Source organism: Helicoverpa armigera, chromosome 14, assembly GCF_030705265.1.
Source record: "Helicoverpa armigera isolate CAAS_96S chromosome 14, ASM3070526v1, whole genome shotgun sequence".
Lineage (NCBI taxonomy): Eukaryota > Metazoa > Arthropoda > Insecta > Lepidoptera > Noctuidae > Helicoverpa > Helicoverpa armigera.
Genome location: NC_087133.1, coordinates 8180905 through 8200467, shown reverse-complemented (window position 1 = coordinate 8200467; position 19563 = coordinate 8180905). Strand labels below are relative to the sequence as shown.

The following is a 19563-nucleotide window of genomic DNA, read 5'->3' as shown; positions in this document are numbered from 1 at the left end:
GAATATTGAAATATCAATTTGACGCTTCAACGTCCAACGGAGTTCACTTCGTACGTAGGTACTAAAACTTTTATAACTTTGAAATTTTCAGAAGTATTCAGAAGTATTAGTATTCAGAAGTATTTCAGAAGTATTTGGTGCCATCGAGTTTTGGAACTTTATATCAAGCTGGTTCGGTTTCAATTTAGATACAAACTATGGCAGATGAAAGGCAGTTCATGGAATTATTGAAGTTTCGATAGGTAATATTCAGCCACAACCGTCCATGATTTTTTAAACCACTCTATTTATTCAATTCCAAAAGTGACACAATCTAACGTGTCTTTCGAAAGACGAAGCAACTCATCATGATAAGATGATCATCTATCCATCCATGGTTAAACGCGCTAAGCGTTGCCTTATAATCGATCGACCCATGCACAAAGTTAAAAAAATAGCTTTCAAACAACTTTGACTACGAAATATTCTAGTTTCATGTTTTTTCATGCATTTCCTACATCAAATAATTTTATAGCAAACACACTGTCGGTCGTCTGTACGTAATAAACTTCCTACATCAAAATGTGACTGAAATTTTCATCGATGAAATATGAGACACGAGTAAAACGATGTTACAAGCAATCAGCCAAAAGGCAATAACTTCCCACTTTACAGTCGTTCTGAGAAAATATAAGTGCCTGTTGGCATTAAGTAACTGCAGTTACCGTTGCATTTTTTAAAACAATCCTGATATTAAATTCTCTGTTGGATTTAAGCCTTTGTTTGTGTGCCTTTTCTTTGACTGCCGTTGCCAAGAGATGATGCGGAAATATTTAAGAATCTTTCTTCAGTGTTGTCATCATTAGCTTTGGATATGAAAGTACCAAATTATAATGCCCTTTTTAAACAAACCCGTTTTGTTTATTTTTGCTCTTTGCTGTTTAGGCACCATAAATATTTGAGTTAGCAGAATTATACACAGTGTATACTACCTATAGAAGACACAAAAGTGTCACATTATTACCTATGTATTAAATCAAAGGTTTTATCAGGATACGAGAAAACCATATCTTATTAATAGACTTTCACCTAATGCAATAAACAAATATGGAAATACAAAGGTCCGAGATACTCACCATAATCGATTTTTTTCGAAACAAAACCTGCGTAAGATGGATGAGCCGATTCGTCTCGCCCACGCAAAACTTTTGCGTTCAACAAATTAGTAGTGTTTATTTGATTCATGAGGTCTTCCTTTTATTGTACTTTGTGGGAAAACAAGAATATTTCCTCCGAATAAAACTGTATCTATTTCTTTCGATAGTCGTTTATTTATCAAGACGAAAATAAGATTTTGTGCGGATAAGACAGAATAGTTTTTTTATTTATTGGTTCCGAAGTGACGCGGAATAACATGGCAATTACAGAAAAAGATAGAATTTTTCTTTACATTAACTTAGATATGGAGGAACTGGTTTGTCTTGACCTTGTTTATATTCGTTCCGGCAGGCTGAAACCAAGATAAAAACCATTTGCAGAAACTGAATCGATCATGGACGCTAGGCTATATTATATGGCTATATTTTACTGTTATGCAGCGCAAAAATTGCCTAGAAATTTTAATAGGCTAGATTTTAAATATAACATTTTTTACCGTCTTGGACAATAAAGCCGTAATTTTTCAGAAGCTAAAATTCAACTCACGACAATCCTTAGCAGGTATACAAATTCCTGATGAATTCCTGAAGTAGTCCTTCTTGCAGATACAGTCAGGTTCGCAGTTCAATAGTAAAGTATTGCAGACTGTTGGCTGGTTATTTATGTCTTTGCAACTTTCCTTACGACATGGCGAAGGACAGGAGTTGTACTCTTCACCTGGTCTTGTGCAGTTTATGGGAGCTGGAATATTTAAAAAAGAACAATTTTAGAAATAGTTCCAAATGATGATTATGATGGGAGTCGTGAAATGACTTGACATATTCGATTAGAGATTGAGAGAGAGAGAGGAAAACTTTGTTTGTTTGGTTGTAATGGATAAACTCAAAAACTACTGGACCGATTTTAAATATTCTTTCACCATTAGAAAGCTATATTATCTGCGAGTAACATAGGCTATATTTTATCCCGGTGCGGGCAGTAGCTCCCACGGGACGCGGGCGAAATCGCGGGAAAAAGGCTAGTCTATAGAAATGTATATAAGAAAGTCGTGTTAGTTACACATTTTATAACTCAAGAATAGCTGAACTGTTTAAGCTGATAATTAAACTGAGATAGCTTAGACCCCTGAGAAGGAAGTTGAAGTTTTTGTCACAATCCAGGACGCGGGTGAAACCGTGGGCAGAAGCTAGTGATTTATATAAAGCTAATGACAAACAATCTCTAATCTAAAGCAACGGATGGATCGGGTATTGTAATCAGATGCAAAAATATGGATCCTCAGGAAAACAAGGAGTAAGGTAAATAAAGGCAATGAAGACGAAGAAGAAATATTGTAATTCAAAACAAACGCACGGCTACACCGTAAGCAAGCAATCTGCTATAATTTCCTTTACCTGAGCAAAGAAGCATTTATAATTTTTATATTTCCAACATCCTCAAAGATAGAAACAATAGTCAACATTGCGTTCAGTTGTATTTGATCTTCAAATGCAATATCCTGTTTCTGTTCAATACAAATAGTCTTTTGTATCTTCCCTTTGCTACTGATATTATATTTCAGTAACAGTTTAGTAGTCTAAGCCGTGATGTGGCTTACATTCAACGGGGAAATAGAATATACAAAGGGTCTGTTCTTTGAGGATATAGAATTTAGACAAAGGTATCTTTTTGCGTCTTTCATTGGCAGACACAAATATAGATTCTCGAACTACTAACTGCTAAGAACTAACCAAGAAAAATACATTACTTTAGACGAATTAAATAAAGAAGAAAATCAGAAGGGCTCGAGATACAAGGTAGACAAATTATTTTAATATTAAGGACCAGTCAATTCCTAATTCCATTTTAAGATTGTACAAACGCAAAATTAAATTAGCATTAAAATCACTTACGACAATCTGACGAAACAATGCAAGTATCATTGTTAACGCTTAGCCTCTTGTGATTCAATTCGCAGATGCAACCAGGGAGACAGGAGTTTGCAGAAGTGTTACATGAAACTCTTGGTTTGTCATCAATTGGGCAGTAGTCTCTTGTACAGTTAGACTTGCAGTCAACGAACCGTCCATTTTTACCGCAAGGGTTTCCACCTGTAAATGTAATCAATTCATGATAAACATCCCCGTCAAGAACGTTTTAGAACTTCTTTGCTAAGTTAATGCAATCATTCACAACTAAAAAGTGAATAAGGATTTGATCTTAGTTGACTTCCTGATGACGACTTTCTTATTAGAAACCTCATCTATTTAAAATAAGGCATCCATTCCCTCATATTAAAAATATAAAAGTCTAAGTTAAACCAGACCAGATAGGAGTCTCCGAAAGGCCAAGCATGCCAAAGAGTCATCAGTTATGACAGTAATAGGCCAAACTGTGTGCAGATATGAAAAAATATTAAGACACGAAACACCAGATCATTCTATTTATTATCAAAAATTAAACTTACCAGGGCACTCATTAGGCAGTATACATTTGCCAGTGACATTAGATATCAAATACCCAGGTTTGCATTGACACCCGATGGCATCACATTTCCTCTTGCACGGAATTGCATTTGGTGAGTCACATCTAGCAGGGCAAGGCATCGGACATTGTTTTATAGTTGCGTTTGCATCACCGTTGCAGCCTAAATCTTCTGAAATATCACAAAATACAGGTTAAAACTGCGTTCCTTCGTTAACATCAGAATCGCTATCACTATTCACCGATCCCCCTCGAAATACATATAAAGAGTTGCTACCTAATTGCTACCCTCTAGCTCTCCTTAAATTTAAGACCCCATCGATTTTTGCGCCTTGCGAAAATAAATTAGCTAGGTAAATAGGCTAATATTATTCATTAACTAGGGCTACTGTTTTACTTAGCCGGGGTTGTGAAACTTTTCTCTAGTCATTTGTTTTTAACTTATTTCTATACAACGTTACAATGCAAATGCTATTGTGAATATTATTATTTATGAAATTCACCTTTACTGGATGACTAAATATAGCATCAAATATCATCCATATTCATTCGCGTAGGTAAACAAAAGTGTTGATATAGGCGCAAGGCCCTTTCTAGTTCGGGTATCACTGTTTATTTACATGAGAATAATAATGTAATGCACCTCTTTCCTATAAAGGTCTAGTCAAAACACGCATACTACTTCAATTTCTATATAACTGACATCTTTTGCTTTATTGGCCACAATTACTCGCTCATCATTTTTTTTTTTCAAGTTATCAAATGAAACCTCTCGCTGTGTCATCATCAATCAAAAAATGAAACCCATTATGTTCCTTCTAAGGCCTTTTATGTACCAAGGCCGCGGTAACTCTACCAAACAATCCCGCAGCCCCTAGTAAAGAACTACTTACTTGGACATTCTTCAATAGGGATACATTTGCCTCCTATTTCTGACAACACATATCCTATTTTGCAGTCACAGCCGTCGATGTTTTCCTTCGGTGGAGAATATTCGCAGTTTGGCGGGTTAGGATTAGCACAGGTCGGCTTACATTCTTCACGTTTATGACAAGCTGTAACAAAAACATTAGAAACTGATTGACCGTATGCCGTTTTTGTTTTCACATTCTACGGACATAAATATAAAGGACATAAAGGACGTAAATATCTTCTCGCCAGCGCAGCGTTCCTTGGTCTACCTCTAGGCGACTTGACTTACACGACTCATTTATTTTAACGCCTTTTTAGGGATAGCTATACCATTCTATTAAGATACCTGAACTTAAAACTACAGAACAGAAAAAAAACAGAAGAAGAATAAGCCAGAAACAAAGGACAGTCAACACAAAATCTTACGCGCAGGACATTCCTCACTCGGTACACACACTCCATCTTTATTCCTCAAATAATTCTCAATACAGTCGCAACCAGGTTCGCAGGGTAAGTCTTCGAAGCAACGATACAACACGTACTTGCTAAGACAAGACTGAGGCGGGCAAATCCGTCTGCAGTCCCTAGCTATTTCATTTTCTCCGCAAACGGGAGGTGCAGGATCTAAAAATGATGGGTATCGGAATTGGGGTCAAAAACATTTGGGTTGTTTGATAGCAATTTGTATGTAAAGCTTAGAATTTGTGCTCATGGGTTGTGTTTGTAATTGTGGAGTTGTAGCAGATATGAATACAGATAATGTTTTATGAGAGTAATCAAATCGTTTAATTATGAATGTCAGATTTACGTTTTGCACGAAAGCTTTGTAATGTTGGCCCGTAACAATCCTGCTTTTAGTTTCCATTCAGGACCCGTATGACTTTGAAGTGCTCCACAAAAGTGGTTCAAAACTTCACAAGGACAAATATAGCTGTTTTCAAAGTTTTCTGTATTTTCTAAAAAGATGATTGTGACTAGAAAATTATAAAGAAACACACCTTTATTGGTACAGCAAATGAGAAAGCATGGTGATCGATGCTCATTATAGATGAGAAGAAACTATAACCAAGTAGGGAGAGGTGAAAATAAAATAAGCCGACGACAATGACAAAAAACAAATGACTCGTGATCTTTAACAGAAATAATCTTACAAGGACATTCCACATTAGGAATGCAGATGCCACTAGCGTTCCTAAGGTGGTCAGGAAGACAGTCACACCCTGGGACGCATAACTGAGATTCTTTGGTACAAATGTACTCTGTGTATGCGATCTCGCAGCTCTGCGGTGGACATTTTTGGTGGCAGGGTACTTCTATCTCGTTGTAACCGCATTCTAGCACAGCTATAAAATAATTGGGGTTATTTTTTTAGGCGTTTTGGAGAATGTACATAATTGTGAATGCAGCGATCCTTTACCTAGACATTCGAAATGTAGTAAAAGATTACCTGAATAATTATACCTAATGGATATTCATAAATTTTATTGCAAATACTTTTTTCGCACAGTCTATTTTCTATTTTTTTTTATAAAAATGCTAGTCATCTTGTAAATATTTAATTAAAAGTTTTCATATCAGCAAACAACTTACATTTTTTAACTTTTGTTATTTTTAAACTTATCTTGTTTATATTGTTTCAAATCTCCAGTTTTAAAAACTAATAAATTCGAAATACAATTTAAAACTTAGACAGCGAAACCCTTAGAGAAAAAAGTTTGTTTATTATTAAATAGCTTTGTTTCAATTTCAAGTGGTACGTATGTTAGTAGTAGATTCTGGGGATTTCATACAACTTCTCTCAGACTAGTATGAAGCAACAAATATCTTTATTTTTTATCTTTGAAATGAAACACTTAAATAACGATTACAGAAAGTAGAATGTTATAAAATTTTCATGGAACAAGATGGAAGTACCTATAACTTTCCGTCAAATATGGTAGATTTTTACCAAAACAATAATAGCAAATTCAGAATCGGTTCTTATAATTATGACCTGAAAAAGTAACTAAACTACAAACTGTAGACTACATATATTTCTTTAAATTCAAACTACATCACTTTTCTATTAATTGTTTATAATTTGCTTATTAAACAATAATCAAAAACAACTCCCAGTCATAGATAACCAAGTCCTACCAACAATACAAATTGAAAACTATTTCAATAGGTACATTTGCCTAGTAATCACAAATCCGTCTTTAGAAAACCATTAAGCCGTCTGAGTCCAACTATCATGGACCAGTCATTAGGTAAGCCATTTCAAAAGCCTATAAAACCACAGATAATAGAAGCTTATACTGTTGCTACTGATAAGTAATACTATTCAGGCTTTAATGGACTTAACTTCAATTGTTGTTCTATAAATGAAATCTATAATATTTTGATTTCAGTGTGTATGCATTTTGACTAAGGAAGTAGAATTAAATATACTTAGATTAATTCGAGTTTAACGAGATAGTCAAATTCTATAAATAACTAGTTTTCTTTAAGTAACTTAAGTCAGTATCGAAATTATTTTTAAGCCTACTTTGTAAACTGTCGATCAAGCAATCTTACAAATTCTTTCCGAATTCCAATAAAACAAAATTTTAACACAAGTTAATTAATTTTGTTCAGTAAATAAAGGAAACGTCAGGAAGCTTTGTTACGACAGTTATTTGAAAGTTTATTAATTAAATTTCAATTTAAATTTAATGATTGGAATTTTAATAAGGAAGATAATACGAAAATAAGGTAATTATCGAAGAAAATTCTTCGAATTCCAGCATCGTTCTTACTGTTATCGATATGCACTGATCATAAATCTAATCGTATATTAAGGTAAATATATTTTTTTTAAGTTTTTGATAACATATGTATGTAACATATAGTAGTTAACATAAAAATAACTACTCAGGCAAAGTTTACATCTACCTTTTAAATATTATCCACATTAACTGTAAAATTCAAATTATAAAATATTACTTAAACATCTCTAACTTTACCTTTTCCATCGATATAATTCGCAACACTACACTTCACTAGACAAACTACCAAAATATACACGAACCACATTGTGACAGCAACTTCACTAAAATATTATGAACCAAACAGTGTATAAGGATAAATACTACAAACTTACTAAACAACTGGTTTGACTCATACAATGATGCTGCGACCGGGGATTTTTTTGAAATTCGAAAAATGTTTTTTACACTTACGATTTGTTTTAATCGGTATATGACGTCACAGACTATTTTTGTCAATGACTTTGTTTATCAATGTGATAATTTTGTAATTCGCTAGCAGTTGCATATGGTTTTACTCACATTCTTATGAAATAACTTTGCGAAATGGTAAAAACATCCACCTGTTACACCTTTACCTAACTCTATACCTACCAAAAATAATTTGAGTCAATCCTTTATACCTACTTGGTTTATTACTGTCTAGTTAATTAACGCTTTGAACACATTAAAACTATAACGATACGATGACTGACAATCGATATTCAAACCAACAAATGTGCTACAATGTAGGTCAATAAAAGTCCTACAAAGGAATGTAGGAAAAAAAACAAAAGCCGAAAGCCGAAGGAAATATACGCCAACAAAGTATCGACAACTGACACTCCATTACCGTGGGAACATCTCTACCGCTAGAGATGTGCAATAACGTGCATATAAAGTTACTTTGTCGGATTTCTCGTTTCACTTATCTTCACTAGATATTTCCTTAATTGCTGCAATTAGGATGTAGGTATATGTTACTGAGTTGCAAGTTTGTTACGTAAAATGTAATTCAATTTGAGGCAGTAACAATGTTTTTAGCGTGAATAATTTCAATTATTTCTTGGATTTCATAAAAAGAATGTAAAAAATAGTTAAGTAAAAGAACCTTAGCTTCTAAATCAGTTCAAATTACCTATCATAATTCGAACTTTTTGTAGCTCATATTATAAAACAAAATGGCAGTTTATAAAAATAAAAACAGTTGGTTTAATTAATTATCGTTTCCATAGTTACGAGAAATAATTATTAGACTGTTACTCGATACATCGCTTTTTACTCTATTCAATTAATTTCAGTTTTTAATTAACATGATTTGCGAACATTTCATCAACACGTATATTAAATTAATCATTGTAACTACAAATCGCTTCATATATAATTTACGTATTCGGTTACTATACCTATGGTTACCATTTTTGGATCAAAATTGTTTCTCGTTAAAGCTTTTTTAAGTTGGTCAAAAAAAGTTTTTCATTTAAATAGATTTACTTAAATCTTCGAAAACCTGTTTCACGTTGGTTTCCACGTAAGCCATTCGAATTTCCTTCCGAAAAGCCGGGATTTATTTCCACTTTTCAGTTTCGTGTTATTCGCTCAAATGCATCGGAACAAAGCAATTCTATAAACATAGGTACTTCTTTAGATTCTAAATTCCCCAAACAATAGTTAAGAGTAAACGCATTTCTCATTTAAACCCTTGAACGTGGCACAAGCGGAATTGTTTTAAGACAAACAAGCTATTTGTCTTCTTAGCAGATTAATTAAAACGATTTTGATCTTAACCATTTATTACAAAAGTAAATGAAATTGAAGACGATTCATCAGGATTATCAGAAAATTCATATAAATGTCTAAGTTTGGTCATAGCAAGCGTTTTGAGAATTTATTCGACGAAATGGCGGGGAACTTAAAGGACGTTTCAAATGGCTGGATGGAAGCAATGCTTCGTATGCGACAATAGAATCTTAAAAACTTTCCCTTTTTGTGCGCAGATTTATGATCGAGGTTCCCCTGCATTCTGACGAAATTCAAATGAAAAATATGGTAATAAGGTTCAGTGTCCAACCGTCGCGGTTATTTTATTGCAATATCTTTCAAATGCAAGCGACAATAAATCCTTCTCAACACCACGTAGATGTAAACGAACTCTCTCACTCATAAGATTATTTTTTCCAAGAGAAAAATAACGGTATTTTTCTACCTAGTGATTGATAGTGCAGTCTTATATTAATGCATTGCCATCCTGGTGGGCACGTAAATTGCTATTTATGTGCGCATTATACGTACGTACTTTTCCTCACCAATGAAAACTTATAGTTCCACTGGGAAGACTAGTTGAATCTTCAAAGGACAAAGTTATATTTTAATCAGAATCCGTTGCCTAATTAGAGAAAGCAATATACTTACGACATTCCCATTCTGGTACACAAATACCCTCACTGTTCCTGAAGTAACCATCTATACAGACACAGCTTGGTCGCTTGGGGTACGGGAAATCGCAAGGAGTGTTTCTATTGTCACATCTGTCTTGTAAGCAATCTGGTGGATTCGGGTTATACATCTCGTTTGGTCTTGTGCAAATTATGGGTGCTGAAAACAAACATTTTTGAGAAGAAAAAGACATAATATATAACATCCGAATTGAGAACCTTCTCCTTTTTGGGAAGACAGTTAAAAAGGTACTTACGACAGTCTGCGCCCAAGACACAGGTATCATTTTCCTCACTGAGTCTCCAATATCCTGGTTTGCAGCCACAACCCCCAGGACATGGGTTCGGAGGGTCGCAAGCGACTATTGCAAGGCTATCGTCTTTAGGACAGACATTATTTGGACAGCCTGCATTGCATCTTACATAGGTTTTGTTTGCTCCACAAGTTGGTGATCCACCTAGAAATTAAATTCATCATTTGCTATATTTCCTAAACTGAACAATTTAATTGCATCATCATGATTCAAAAGGGTATATCCTGTTAAGATAGTGAGTAAATATTGAAAGATGACTGGATGGTGTGAAAGTCGATGAGGTTAGAAAGAACATGACCTGTGAGATGACAACGGGTTGGAAAGACAAAACATGTTGCACGGACCCCAAATAAAGTTGAGATAAAGAGGTTGATGATGATAGTGAATAAAAAATAAATAACATTAAAAATCTATCAGAAACTGGAAACTAAAGCTCATTGTTCGGTGTTTAAATAAAAATGAAAATTTTAATTTTTCCTCCAATTAGAACTTTTGTAATGTAAATCTTGTAATATAATGGTTAACCTGGACAGTCTTCAGGCTGGACACACACTCCACCAGTATTGTTCCTTATATATCCGTCTTTACATACACAACCGTCTTTGACACACATGGCAGTGCAAGCGCCTTTGATTTCTGGTTGATCACAAGTAACCTGACATGGGCTCGGACATGCCTGAGATGTTGCATTTCTATCTCCATTACATTGAGGCTCAGCTGCAAAAAACTCAATTCTTTATCCAGTCCGTTCTTGTTTAAATCAATTTCCAAAAAAATTATGAACGTTTCTAATCCACCTTTCGAAGAAGCTAAGAAATCATTTATCATCATCCCTTCATTAGCTCAATGATTTACTTGACATCATTATTGGCAACTATAATGTTGACACAAAATAAGAAGCATATGAAAAATATTACCCGGACAGTCCTCCTGTTTGATGCATTTGCCTCCTCTCTCAGTCAGGACATATCCATCATTACACTGACAATCACTTGGAAGGCAGGCGGCAAGACAAGGTTTAAAAATGCCATTGTCTGCACAAGTCAATGGACAAGCGCTGGGACAGTCCACGAATGTAGCGTTTCTATCGCCTTTACAACCCAGTACTGCATAAGAAGATTAGTATTAAAGAAAGAAAATATATACAACTATAATAAATGAAGTTAAACTTGCTCTTCTAGTTTTATGATAGATTTCAATGAACACCTACCTGGACAGTTTTGAAGCTCAATGCATTCTCCATTTTCTTTACTTCTAACAAATCCTGGTTTACACACACAGCCGGGTGGCATACACTTTTTAATACACGGTTGGTTAGTGTTAGGGTTTGCACAAGTGGCTTGACACGGGCTTGGACAATCACTGAAGACTTCGTTGACCTTGCAACGTGGTTGTACTGCAGACGACAAATACACTCAATAAGTAAACAGTTACTTGTGATTATAAAACTCAGACAACCTACTGAAGAATTCAAATTGGGCCGAAAATTATCCTTATTTTCCCACCCATATTGGGGTCGACTACCAGTCTAAAATGTTGCTCCAAAATGAAAAGAAAATTTTACCTGGACAGTCCTCCTGTTTGATACATTTGCCACCTCTCTCAGTCAGGACATATCCATCATTACACTGACAGTCACTTGGAAGGCAGATGGCAAGACAAGGTTTCTCAATACCATTATCTGCACAAGTCAATGGACAAGCGTTGGGACAGTTAACCAATGTAGCGTTTTTATCACCTTTACAACCCAGTACTGAAAAAGAACATTTCTTATAAAATCCTACTCCCGGTTTGCACACACAGCCGCCTGGATAAACGATGCTTAACTTAGTATCGTTACTATGCATTTTTAGCTGAGCGTCGACTCGTGAAATTGCTGTGTCGCGTTAAAATCTCTTTTGCAACCAAGATCTCCAAAAAAAAGTTTTCAAATCTACTATCTCGTACTCGACTATTTCGTACTATAAGTTCTGATGATACAAATGATAATATTGGTTGAATACCTGGACATTTTTCAGGTTTAACACATTTTCCTTCTGTTTCAGAGAAAACAAATCCTGTTTTGCAAACACAGCCAGGAGGTTTACACATAGCTATACAGGCTCGGTTAGTGTTCGGGTTAGTACAAGTTGGTTCACAAGCACTTGTACAGGTTTTGAAGACTGCATTGGGATCTTTGCAGGGCTTAGCTATATGAGGCAAAAAAGTAAAAGCAATAAAAATGGTATTCTAACAAAACTTCAACTATTTTTAAATTAGCCAAAGATAGGTCATCATTTTCAATGGTTGCTGGTTAAAAGGGATCAATACCTAATAAATAAATTATGAATTCATGCACAAGTTACGACATTCTAAAGCAGAAACACACTCATCACCTTTCACTAAATCTAAACTATTTCATACTATAAGTTCTGATGATACAAATTACATTTTTGATTAAATACCTGGACAGTTGTCAGGTTCAACACATTTTCCTTCTATTTCAGATAGGACAAATCCTGGTTTGCAGACACAGCCAGGAGGTTTACACACTTCTATACAGGCTCGATTAGTGTCAGGGTTTGAACACGTTGGTTCACAAGCACTCGTACAACTTTTGAAGACTGCATTAGGATCTTTGCAACGTGGCTTACCTATGTGTGGCAAAATAAATTAATTAAATGCAATGAAAGTAGTCTTCAATTACTTAATTATGAAACATGAACTATGAACTATTCTTAATTTAGCCGCAGCTTCATAATTCGAATGTTTGGATGATACAGAAAATAAATAAATTATGTATACATGAACAACTTACCACATTCTGAAGCGGGAATACACTCATCATCTTCATTTCTAAAGAAACCTTCTTTGCAAACACATCTCGGTGTGGCTGGGTAAACAGGATCACATGGTTTGCCTCTATCTTCACATCTTTCAGAGAAACATTCTTTCGGATTCCGTTTAAGAACTTCATTTGGTCTAGTACACTTGACGGGAGCTGAAATTAAAGTTTGGTGACGTCTACTGCTAGTTTTTTTTTTTTTTTAATAGACTTGATTTTTTTTATATATTCGCCAAATTCTTCAATTGCATCATTAAGCATCGAAAGAGTGGTTTTAAAAAATAATGTCTACTTACGACAATCAGAAGCGTTGACGCATATTGGGTTTTCGTAGCTCAACTTCAAGTAGCCAGGTTTACATGCACAACCGCTTGGACAAGGCGCTGCTATAGAACAAGCTATCTGTGCTCGACTATCCGTAGTAGGGCAGGTGTCGGTGCAACTCACGTTGCAATCAACATATGTTTGGTTAGCTCCACAAGTTGGTGGTTGAACTAGACATGAGAAGAGACGGAAAAATTAGGCACTCATTTATAGCTCAGATCTTTTTTTCCTAATACATTATTGCTTTGGTGGCATTTTAAAACATGCCTCTTAGGAAGTATATACCTATAAAATATCTTCATCTGACCAAAATGAGACCCAGCTTTTGGGTCATTTTTTCTCAAAATTTTCTCTTACCTGGACAGTCGTCTGGGGCGACACAAGTCCCATTTATTTCAGTGAGAATAAACCCTGGTTTACAAACACAACCGCCCGGCCGACATACAGCAATACAGACGTTATTTTTTTGTTTTTTATTCCGATTGGCACAAGTAGCTGGACAGGCACTAGGACATTCACTAGATGTAGCGTTCAAATCACCATTACATCCACGATCTACTGGTACAGTGGCTATAGAAAAAAAAATACATTTAGGTAACAATATTTGAAGTATCTTTCCTGTATATTCACAAATTTTGAACCTAATATGGACTGCATCTGATTACAAATTACAGACAACCCACGTACCCGAGAAGTCTACTGAAGTATGAAAAAATAGATTGGAATCTTTCTGACTATTTTGGTTCTTTTTGAGACAAATTTGCAGCTTGACAAACGTATATGGATAAAGGTATATTCAAATAATACCTGGACAATCTTCAGGCTTCACACATTTTCCATTGTCATTCAGGAAATATCCTTGTTTGCACACACAGCCACCGGGCCCGCATACAGCAGGGCATAATATAGCATCGTCCTTACCCAGATCAGCACATTTAGCGGGACACCTACTAGTACAACCGCTGTATGTTGCATTCAAATCTCCATTGCACCCAAGATTTGCTAAAATAACGTAAATTAATATTATTTCTGTTTTAAATCACGTCAAACCACAAAGAAGCAGTAGTTTATTTGCTCAATGTGCAATATTTATGACGCCATTATTCTTCTTAATGGTAATTTACTTGCACTTCGAAGTGAAAGAGAAAACATTACCTGGGCACTTTTTGGGGTCGATACATTTGCCATCTTTTACAATCTTTATAAATCCTGGTTTACACACACAGCCGGGCTTCATGCACATTCTATTGCAAGGTTGGTTTGTATTAGGATTATCACAGGTTGCTTGACAAGAGCTCGGACAATCACTAAAGATGGCGTTCTCATCGCCATTGCAGCTCGTGTTCGCTATAGATAGAAAGTAATATATTAATTAATGTTTATTTCGTGAAATATTTTATATTATTAATATTTTTGTGACATCATAATATTCATCTGAACTTTAAAATAATTTATTTTCAAAATTTTCATCGAGGATGTAGTTGCTTGACTGTAGGTACTCTCTGGTTATAACAAGAAATTATAACTTAATTGAACAACGTACGACATTCTGAAGCAGGAATACACTCATCATCTTCATTTCTAAAGAAACCTTCTTTACAAACACATCTCGGTGTGGCTGGGTAAACAGGATCACATGGTTTGCCCCTATCTTCACATCTTTCAGAGAAACATTCGGTAGGATTCCGTTTAAGAACTTCATTTTTTCTAGTACAATTAACGGCAGCTGAAATAAAAGTTTGGTTTAGTCGAAAGAAAACACTCCTTTGTTTTTTTTTTATGTACTGCAGTACGATTCATTCGTAATATGATCGCCATATTTGGCCAAGGGCCTAGCTTTTAAGACTAAAATATAGGTGTGACCAAAGCAAGCGTTTCTATAATTAAAACTTATACTCACGACAATCAGAAGCGTTGATGCATATTGGGTTGTCGTAGCTCAACTTCAAGTAGCCAGGCTTACATGCACAGCCGCTTGGACAAGGAGATGCTATAGAACAAGCTACCTGAGCTCGACTATCACTAATAGGACAGTATTTTGAACATCCATATTTGCAGTCAACGTATGTTTGGTTAGCTCCACACACGGGTGATTGACCTGAAGGTAAAATGAAATATTGGTCGAATCTTTGTATAAACCTTTATACTTGATATTCATTTTGGGGGTCCATAAGTACACTCACCTGGACAATCTTTTGGTTCAATACAAACTCCGCCACGTTCAGATAGAATGTACCCTGCTTTACACTGACAACCGTTCAGCACACACACATCGACACAAGCCTCGGGTTCAGGATCAGCACAAGTGGCTGGGCAAGCAGTGTCACATTCCACTTTCGTTGCGTTGAGGTCTTTGCACACCGCTGGTTCTAGAACATTTTTGATTATGTAGTGGTTCCCAAAGTAGAACCTTGTGGCATTCCGAGACAGCAAGTATGACCAAGTCATAGTATATTTTTGAAAGAATGAATTCATAAGTATATGTATTTAGTTAAATAATAGGGTGAATGGTATCCAAGAGTCCAGATAATAAGAAGAGCCTTGAAATCCTAGAAGAATATAAAGTTGACTAACCCGTTCCACATTTATCGCTCGGTATACATATACCAAGACTGTTTCTAAGATAACCTTCGATACATTTACACCCAGCTGTACAATTTGTTTCTATACACATGTATGTAGTGTACAAACTTTCACATGATTCAGGGGGGCAACGGATCTCGCAGTCAGTTTCCACTTCATTTTCTCCACACACAGCTAGAAGCAAGAAATATCAAAGTTTATATGTAGTAGAAAACTAGAATAAACATGTTGCATTGAATTCACATACGTTTTTCATCGAAACAGTCATCGGCAGGCACACATTCGTCATTGTAACTTCGTAAATATCCCTGGATGCAGTCGCAACCTGGTTCACATTCCGTTGGTGGACAATAATATGAAGAGTAGATACTCTCGCAGGATTGTGGAGGGCATACTATTCGGCAACTAGTTGGCTCTTCATTAAGACCACATTTAGCGGGTATCAAAGCTAGAAAAAAATATACAGTTCTAAAGTAAACCAATACATGCAACTTTATCAAACTCAAATAAAACACATGAATCTGATGAAGATAATGCAAATTACATAATTATAGGTAGACAATTTTACAATGATACAAAACTAGCTTCCGCCCGCGGCTTCGCCCGCGTCAAGTTCGGTCATATTGCGTTACAAAGAGAACTCTTCAAAAGTCCGGGATAAAAATTATCCTATGTTCATTCTCAAGGGCAACTCTATCTCTGTACCAAATTTTATTAAAATCAGTTCAGTGGTTTAGACGCGAAAGCGACAGACAGACAGTCAGACAGAGTTACTTTCGCATTTATAATATTTGTAGGGATTCTTACGGCATGCTGTTTCAGGTATGCAATCTCCAGTAACATTGTCAAACTTCCTGGCAAAACCAGGCTTGCAAACACAGCCTGTGAATGGTTCGCAAGTAGCAGCAGGATCTTGCCCGGGTAACAGTCTATTTCCACAGGTCTTTTGACAAGTTGTATCTTTTACAACGTACCGTGCATTTTTTGGGCAACGTTTTGCTTCTGAAAAAGAAGGACCATTAAGAACCATAGCTTCGTCTTCTACTCAGTTGCAAGAAACTTTGTTTCGAGCAGATCGAAGTAATCAGTAGTGATGTTGATTTGAGTGTCAATAATACAGTAAAAGTATTTATAATTTTCCAATTTTCATTACCTGGACAATTCCAAGGTCTAACACATTTCCCATCAATTTCATTGAGAACAAATCCTTTTCTACATTCGCAGCCATCTTTTACACACATTCTGGCACAAGGTTTAGGATTTGGTGATGCACAGGTCAACGGACATGGATTTGGGCAGTTTTTGAATACTGCATTACGATCTCTGCATCTGTTGCCTAAAAAAGACATTGGGCAAGTTAAAAATCAAAAAGTAATCTTATACGTCTGTTATAACTACAGCTAATTATTTTTTACAATCCGCAGCACTCCATCTTTTTTTTTTCTTGGTGTATAATAATACAAATATTGGATGCTCAGTGTTTTGCCACATACTGGGCATTGTCAGTGGAGTTGTCCGCAGTACTATTTTAGTCAATAGCAGTTTTCTAAGTAAATAAAAAGAAATAGTATGATGAAAATGAAAAATGAAATAAAGATAAGAACAAACCTCGACGACAGCTTATAACAGATGTGTAAGAAGATGATGAAGAAGAGATAGAAGATGATCTAGAACTAAAATGAGCAGATGAATTCGATGTTGGATCTGATACTGAATATTCTTTAGTAGCTATTGCATAACCAATAGCATCTGCCTTAGCTGTATATACTTGATCCTCTGGATTTCCAATAGGTTCAATATCAGACGCTGTAACAGTAAATGAAAGTCACGACTCACGAAATGCCGTTAAAATGTGTTGATTAATGTAGTAGATATGAAAATATGTAAGAAGTTTAATTAGTCACGGCGGTTCGGTAGTAAAAGAGATAATACGTAATTTGGGCAATTAGCATGCATGAAAAGCAAATTAAATTACTGATAGTAATAATAAATGTACCCAAAGCTGATTAAACAGATACAAATTTGAATTTTGCAAATAAAGGGATAGACGTAGGTACAATCTGGTGTTCTTTGTCAATTAGTTATAAAATAAAAAGTAATATTATAATGACGCACGACATTCTTTTATAACTGTTGTTATGAGCATTGTTTATTATGAAAATAAGCAATTATGCTTGGTATTCCATAGAAACTTCATGCACCTGTGCACACCAAGCATGAGCAATATGGTCTTTCAACAAAACATGTACTAGGTATATCGCGTTTTTACATTGATCAGCGATAGATTGAGATATCGAAAAGTCTTAATATAAAGAGTAAAATAATTGGTCAAAACAGTTAATTGAGATTAAGAAAAAAATTGATAAAACACAACCATTTTAGAGTCTTATTCATATGTTAAGGGATGGAATAAAGTTGTCAATAACAAGAAAAAAAATCAAATGGCACACACGGGGGTTATGCAATTTTGTTTAAAATTATATTCAAAACCAAATGTGAATACGAATACCTAGGTAAAATATGAACTAATGAAAAATAAGAAAATCACCATGAAATGAGAGGACATTGAAAATGATATAGTTAAAAGAAAGTTTTATTTAGGTACTAGTAGAGAAAAAGACGACTTCTAAATACAACCACTTATTATTTTTATTAACCAGACAGTCATCTAAGGATTGTCTATAGCTCTATTTTTCAAAATGTTTGTTTACTGATTATCCAAATAATGACAAAAAATTCTACTTACCGCACAGTTTCCCTGAAACACAGGGTCCAGTGCCATCATTGTTCAGTCTTACAAGGTTAGGGTTGCAGACACAACCTGTGTACGGTTTGCACAGACCGTCGTTCACGGCCTTACGGTTTGCACAGGTTCTACGGCATTCTGGGTCGTTTCGCGTGTAGTGTTCTCCTCTTGGGCATGTTGGTACTGTAGGGGTAAAATTAATGGTGACAAAAAGACGTTCAATGTATTATTAAATATGTCCTTTATAAAACCGTTCAACATGTTAAAAATTATACGATAATATTGCTAAATAAACTTTTTGTGTAAAAACGTCCAAAAATATTGGTCAAATAAATATGAATTAATGAAAGTTGACATCTTTATTGTTTAAAAAACGAATTGCTATGCATAAATATTTAAGTAGGAGTAATCACATTTATAAACATCGCAAATTAATTCTAATGCCTGTGGGCAAAGCATCTAATTATATAGGATAATTTCCAAAAATATCCGAAAAAAACTTCAACTGACCTGTTTCACATTTCGAAGTCGTATTGTCGACAACACCACCAGTAAAAGGCAAAATAAAAAGCACTACTAACAGCAACATCATAAACTAACCACTGCCCGTGTTTGGTAAAACAGCTGTCCTATTTATTACCTTCGCAAAACAACCATTAATTTTCCACTATCTATTGAAAATGTTTTAAACAAATAAAAAAATATCACCTTTACAGTTGTACAAATTCAATATTGTAATTAAACGAACAGTAAATATATGCACGATTAATAAATAAAAAAATTGATGGGTCGCGTTTGATCGTGAAATAAAACGCGTGCATCATTAGGTACGTTTGAAGCGAAATTTTCAAAGCGTGGACTTGTTTTTATTCATTAGTACATAAAACACGCTCGTTTATACTATCTATAAAAGGGGGTTTCTGAATAAAAATGCCTTTTAGTTGAAATGGAATTTGAAATGTTGTTTTTCAGTTATTTATTTACGTATTTATAAATTTTTGTACACACACAATGGGAAAACGCAACGGGAATATTTGTATAAATTATATTTTGTGTAGGT

The 19563-nt window shown here is 35.0% G+C and overlaps 1 protein-coding gene across 3 annotated transcripts; it reads right to left on the bottom strand.

The window, feature by feature from the left end:
- Positions 1-1147: 1147 nt before the first annotated feature.
- LOC110381891 (zonadhesin) lies at positions 1148-19163 on the bottom strand. Of its 3 annotated transcripts, XM_064037747.1 has the most exons (30): positions 19014-19163; positions 18504-18686; positions 17366-17563; positions 16911-17093; positions 16565-16759; positions 16005-16205; positions 15749-15931; positions 15358-15543; positions 15075-15272; positions 14718-14900; positions 14330-14521; positions 13982-14176; positions 13532-13744; positions 13147-13344; positions 12824-13006; positions 12471-12659; positions 12030-12215; positions 11591-11779; positions 11237-11422; positions 10944-11132; positions 10552-10743; positions 9970-10170; positions 9690-9872; positions 5664-5855; positions 4939-5136; positions 4494-4655; positions 3584-3772; positions 3030-3227; positions 1684-1878; positions 1153-1489 (listed from the first exon to the last, which is right to left on the bottom strand). In XM_064037747.1, the coding sequence occupies exons 1-30, from the start codon at positions 19093-19095 to the stop codon at positions 1431-1433; spliced, it is 5481 nt and encodes a 1826-aa protein (XP_063893817.1). In that variant the 5' UTR covers positions 19096-19163; the 3' UTR covers positions 1153-1430. The 3 variants fall into 3 exon arrangements, with proteins under 3 accessions (XP_063893819.1, XP_063893817.1, XP_063893818.1); XM_064037748.1 differs by lacking the exon at positions 17366-17563 and having other exon boundaries at positions 1234-1489; XM_064037749.1 differs by lacking the exons at positions 4939-5136; positions 5664-5855 and having other exon boundaries at positions 1148-1489.
- Positions 19164-19563: the final 400 nt, after the last annotated feature.

Coding starts and splice junctions, on each gene's coding strand:
- LOC110381891 (XM_064037747.1), bottom strand. CDS start 19,095: ATGATGTTGCTGTTAGTAGTGCTTTTTATTTTGCCTTTTACTGGTGGT. Junction 15,273..15,357: donor TGAACCAAAAGATTGTCCAG/GTGAGTGTACTT, acceptor TTTTACCTTCAG/GTCAATCACCCGTGTGTGGA. Junction 3,228..3,583: donor ACTGCCTAATGAGTGCCCTG/GTAAGTTTAATT, acceptor TTACATTTACAG/GTGGAAACCCTTGCGGTAAA.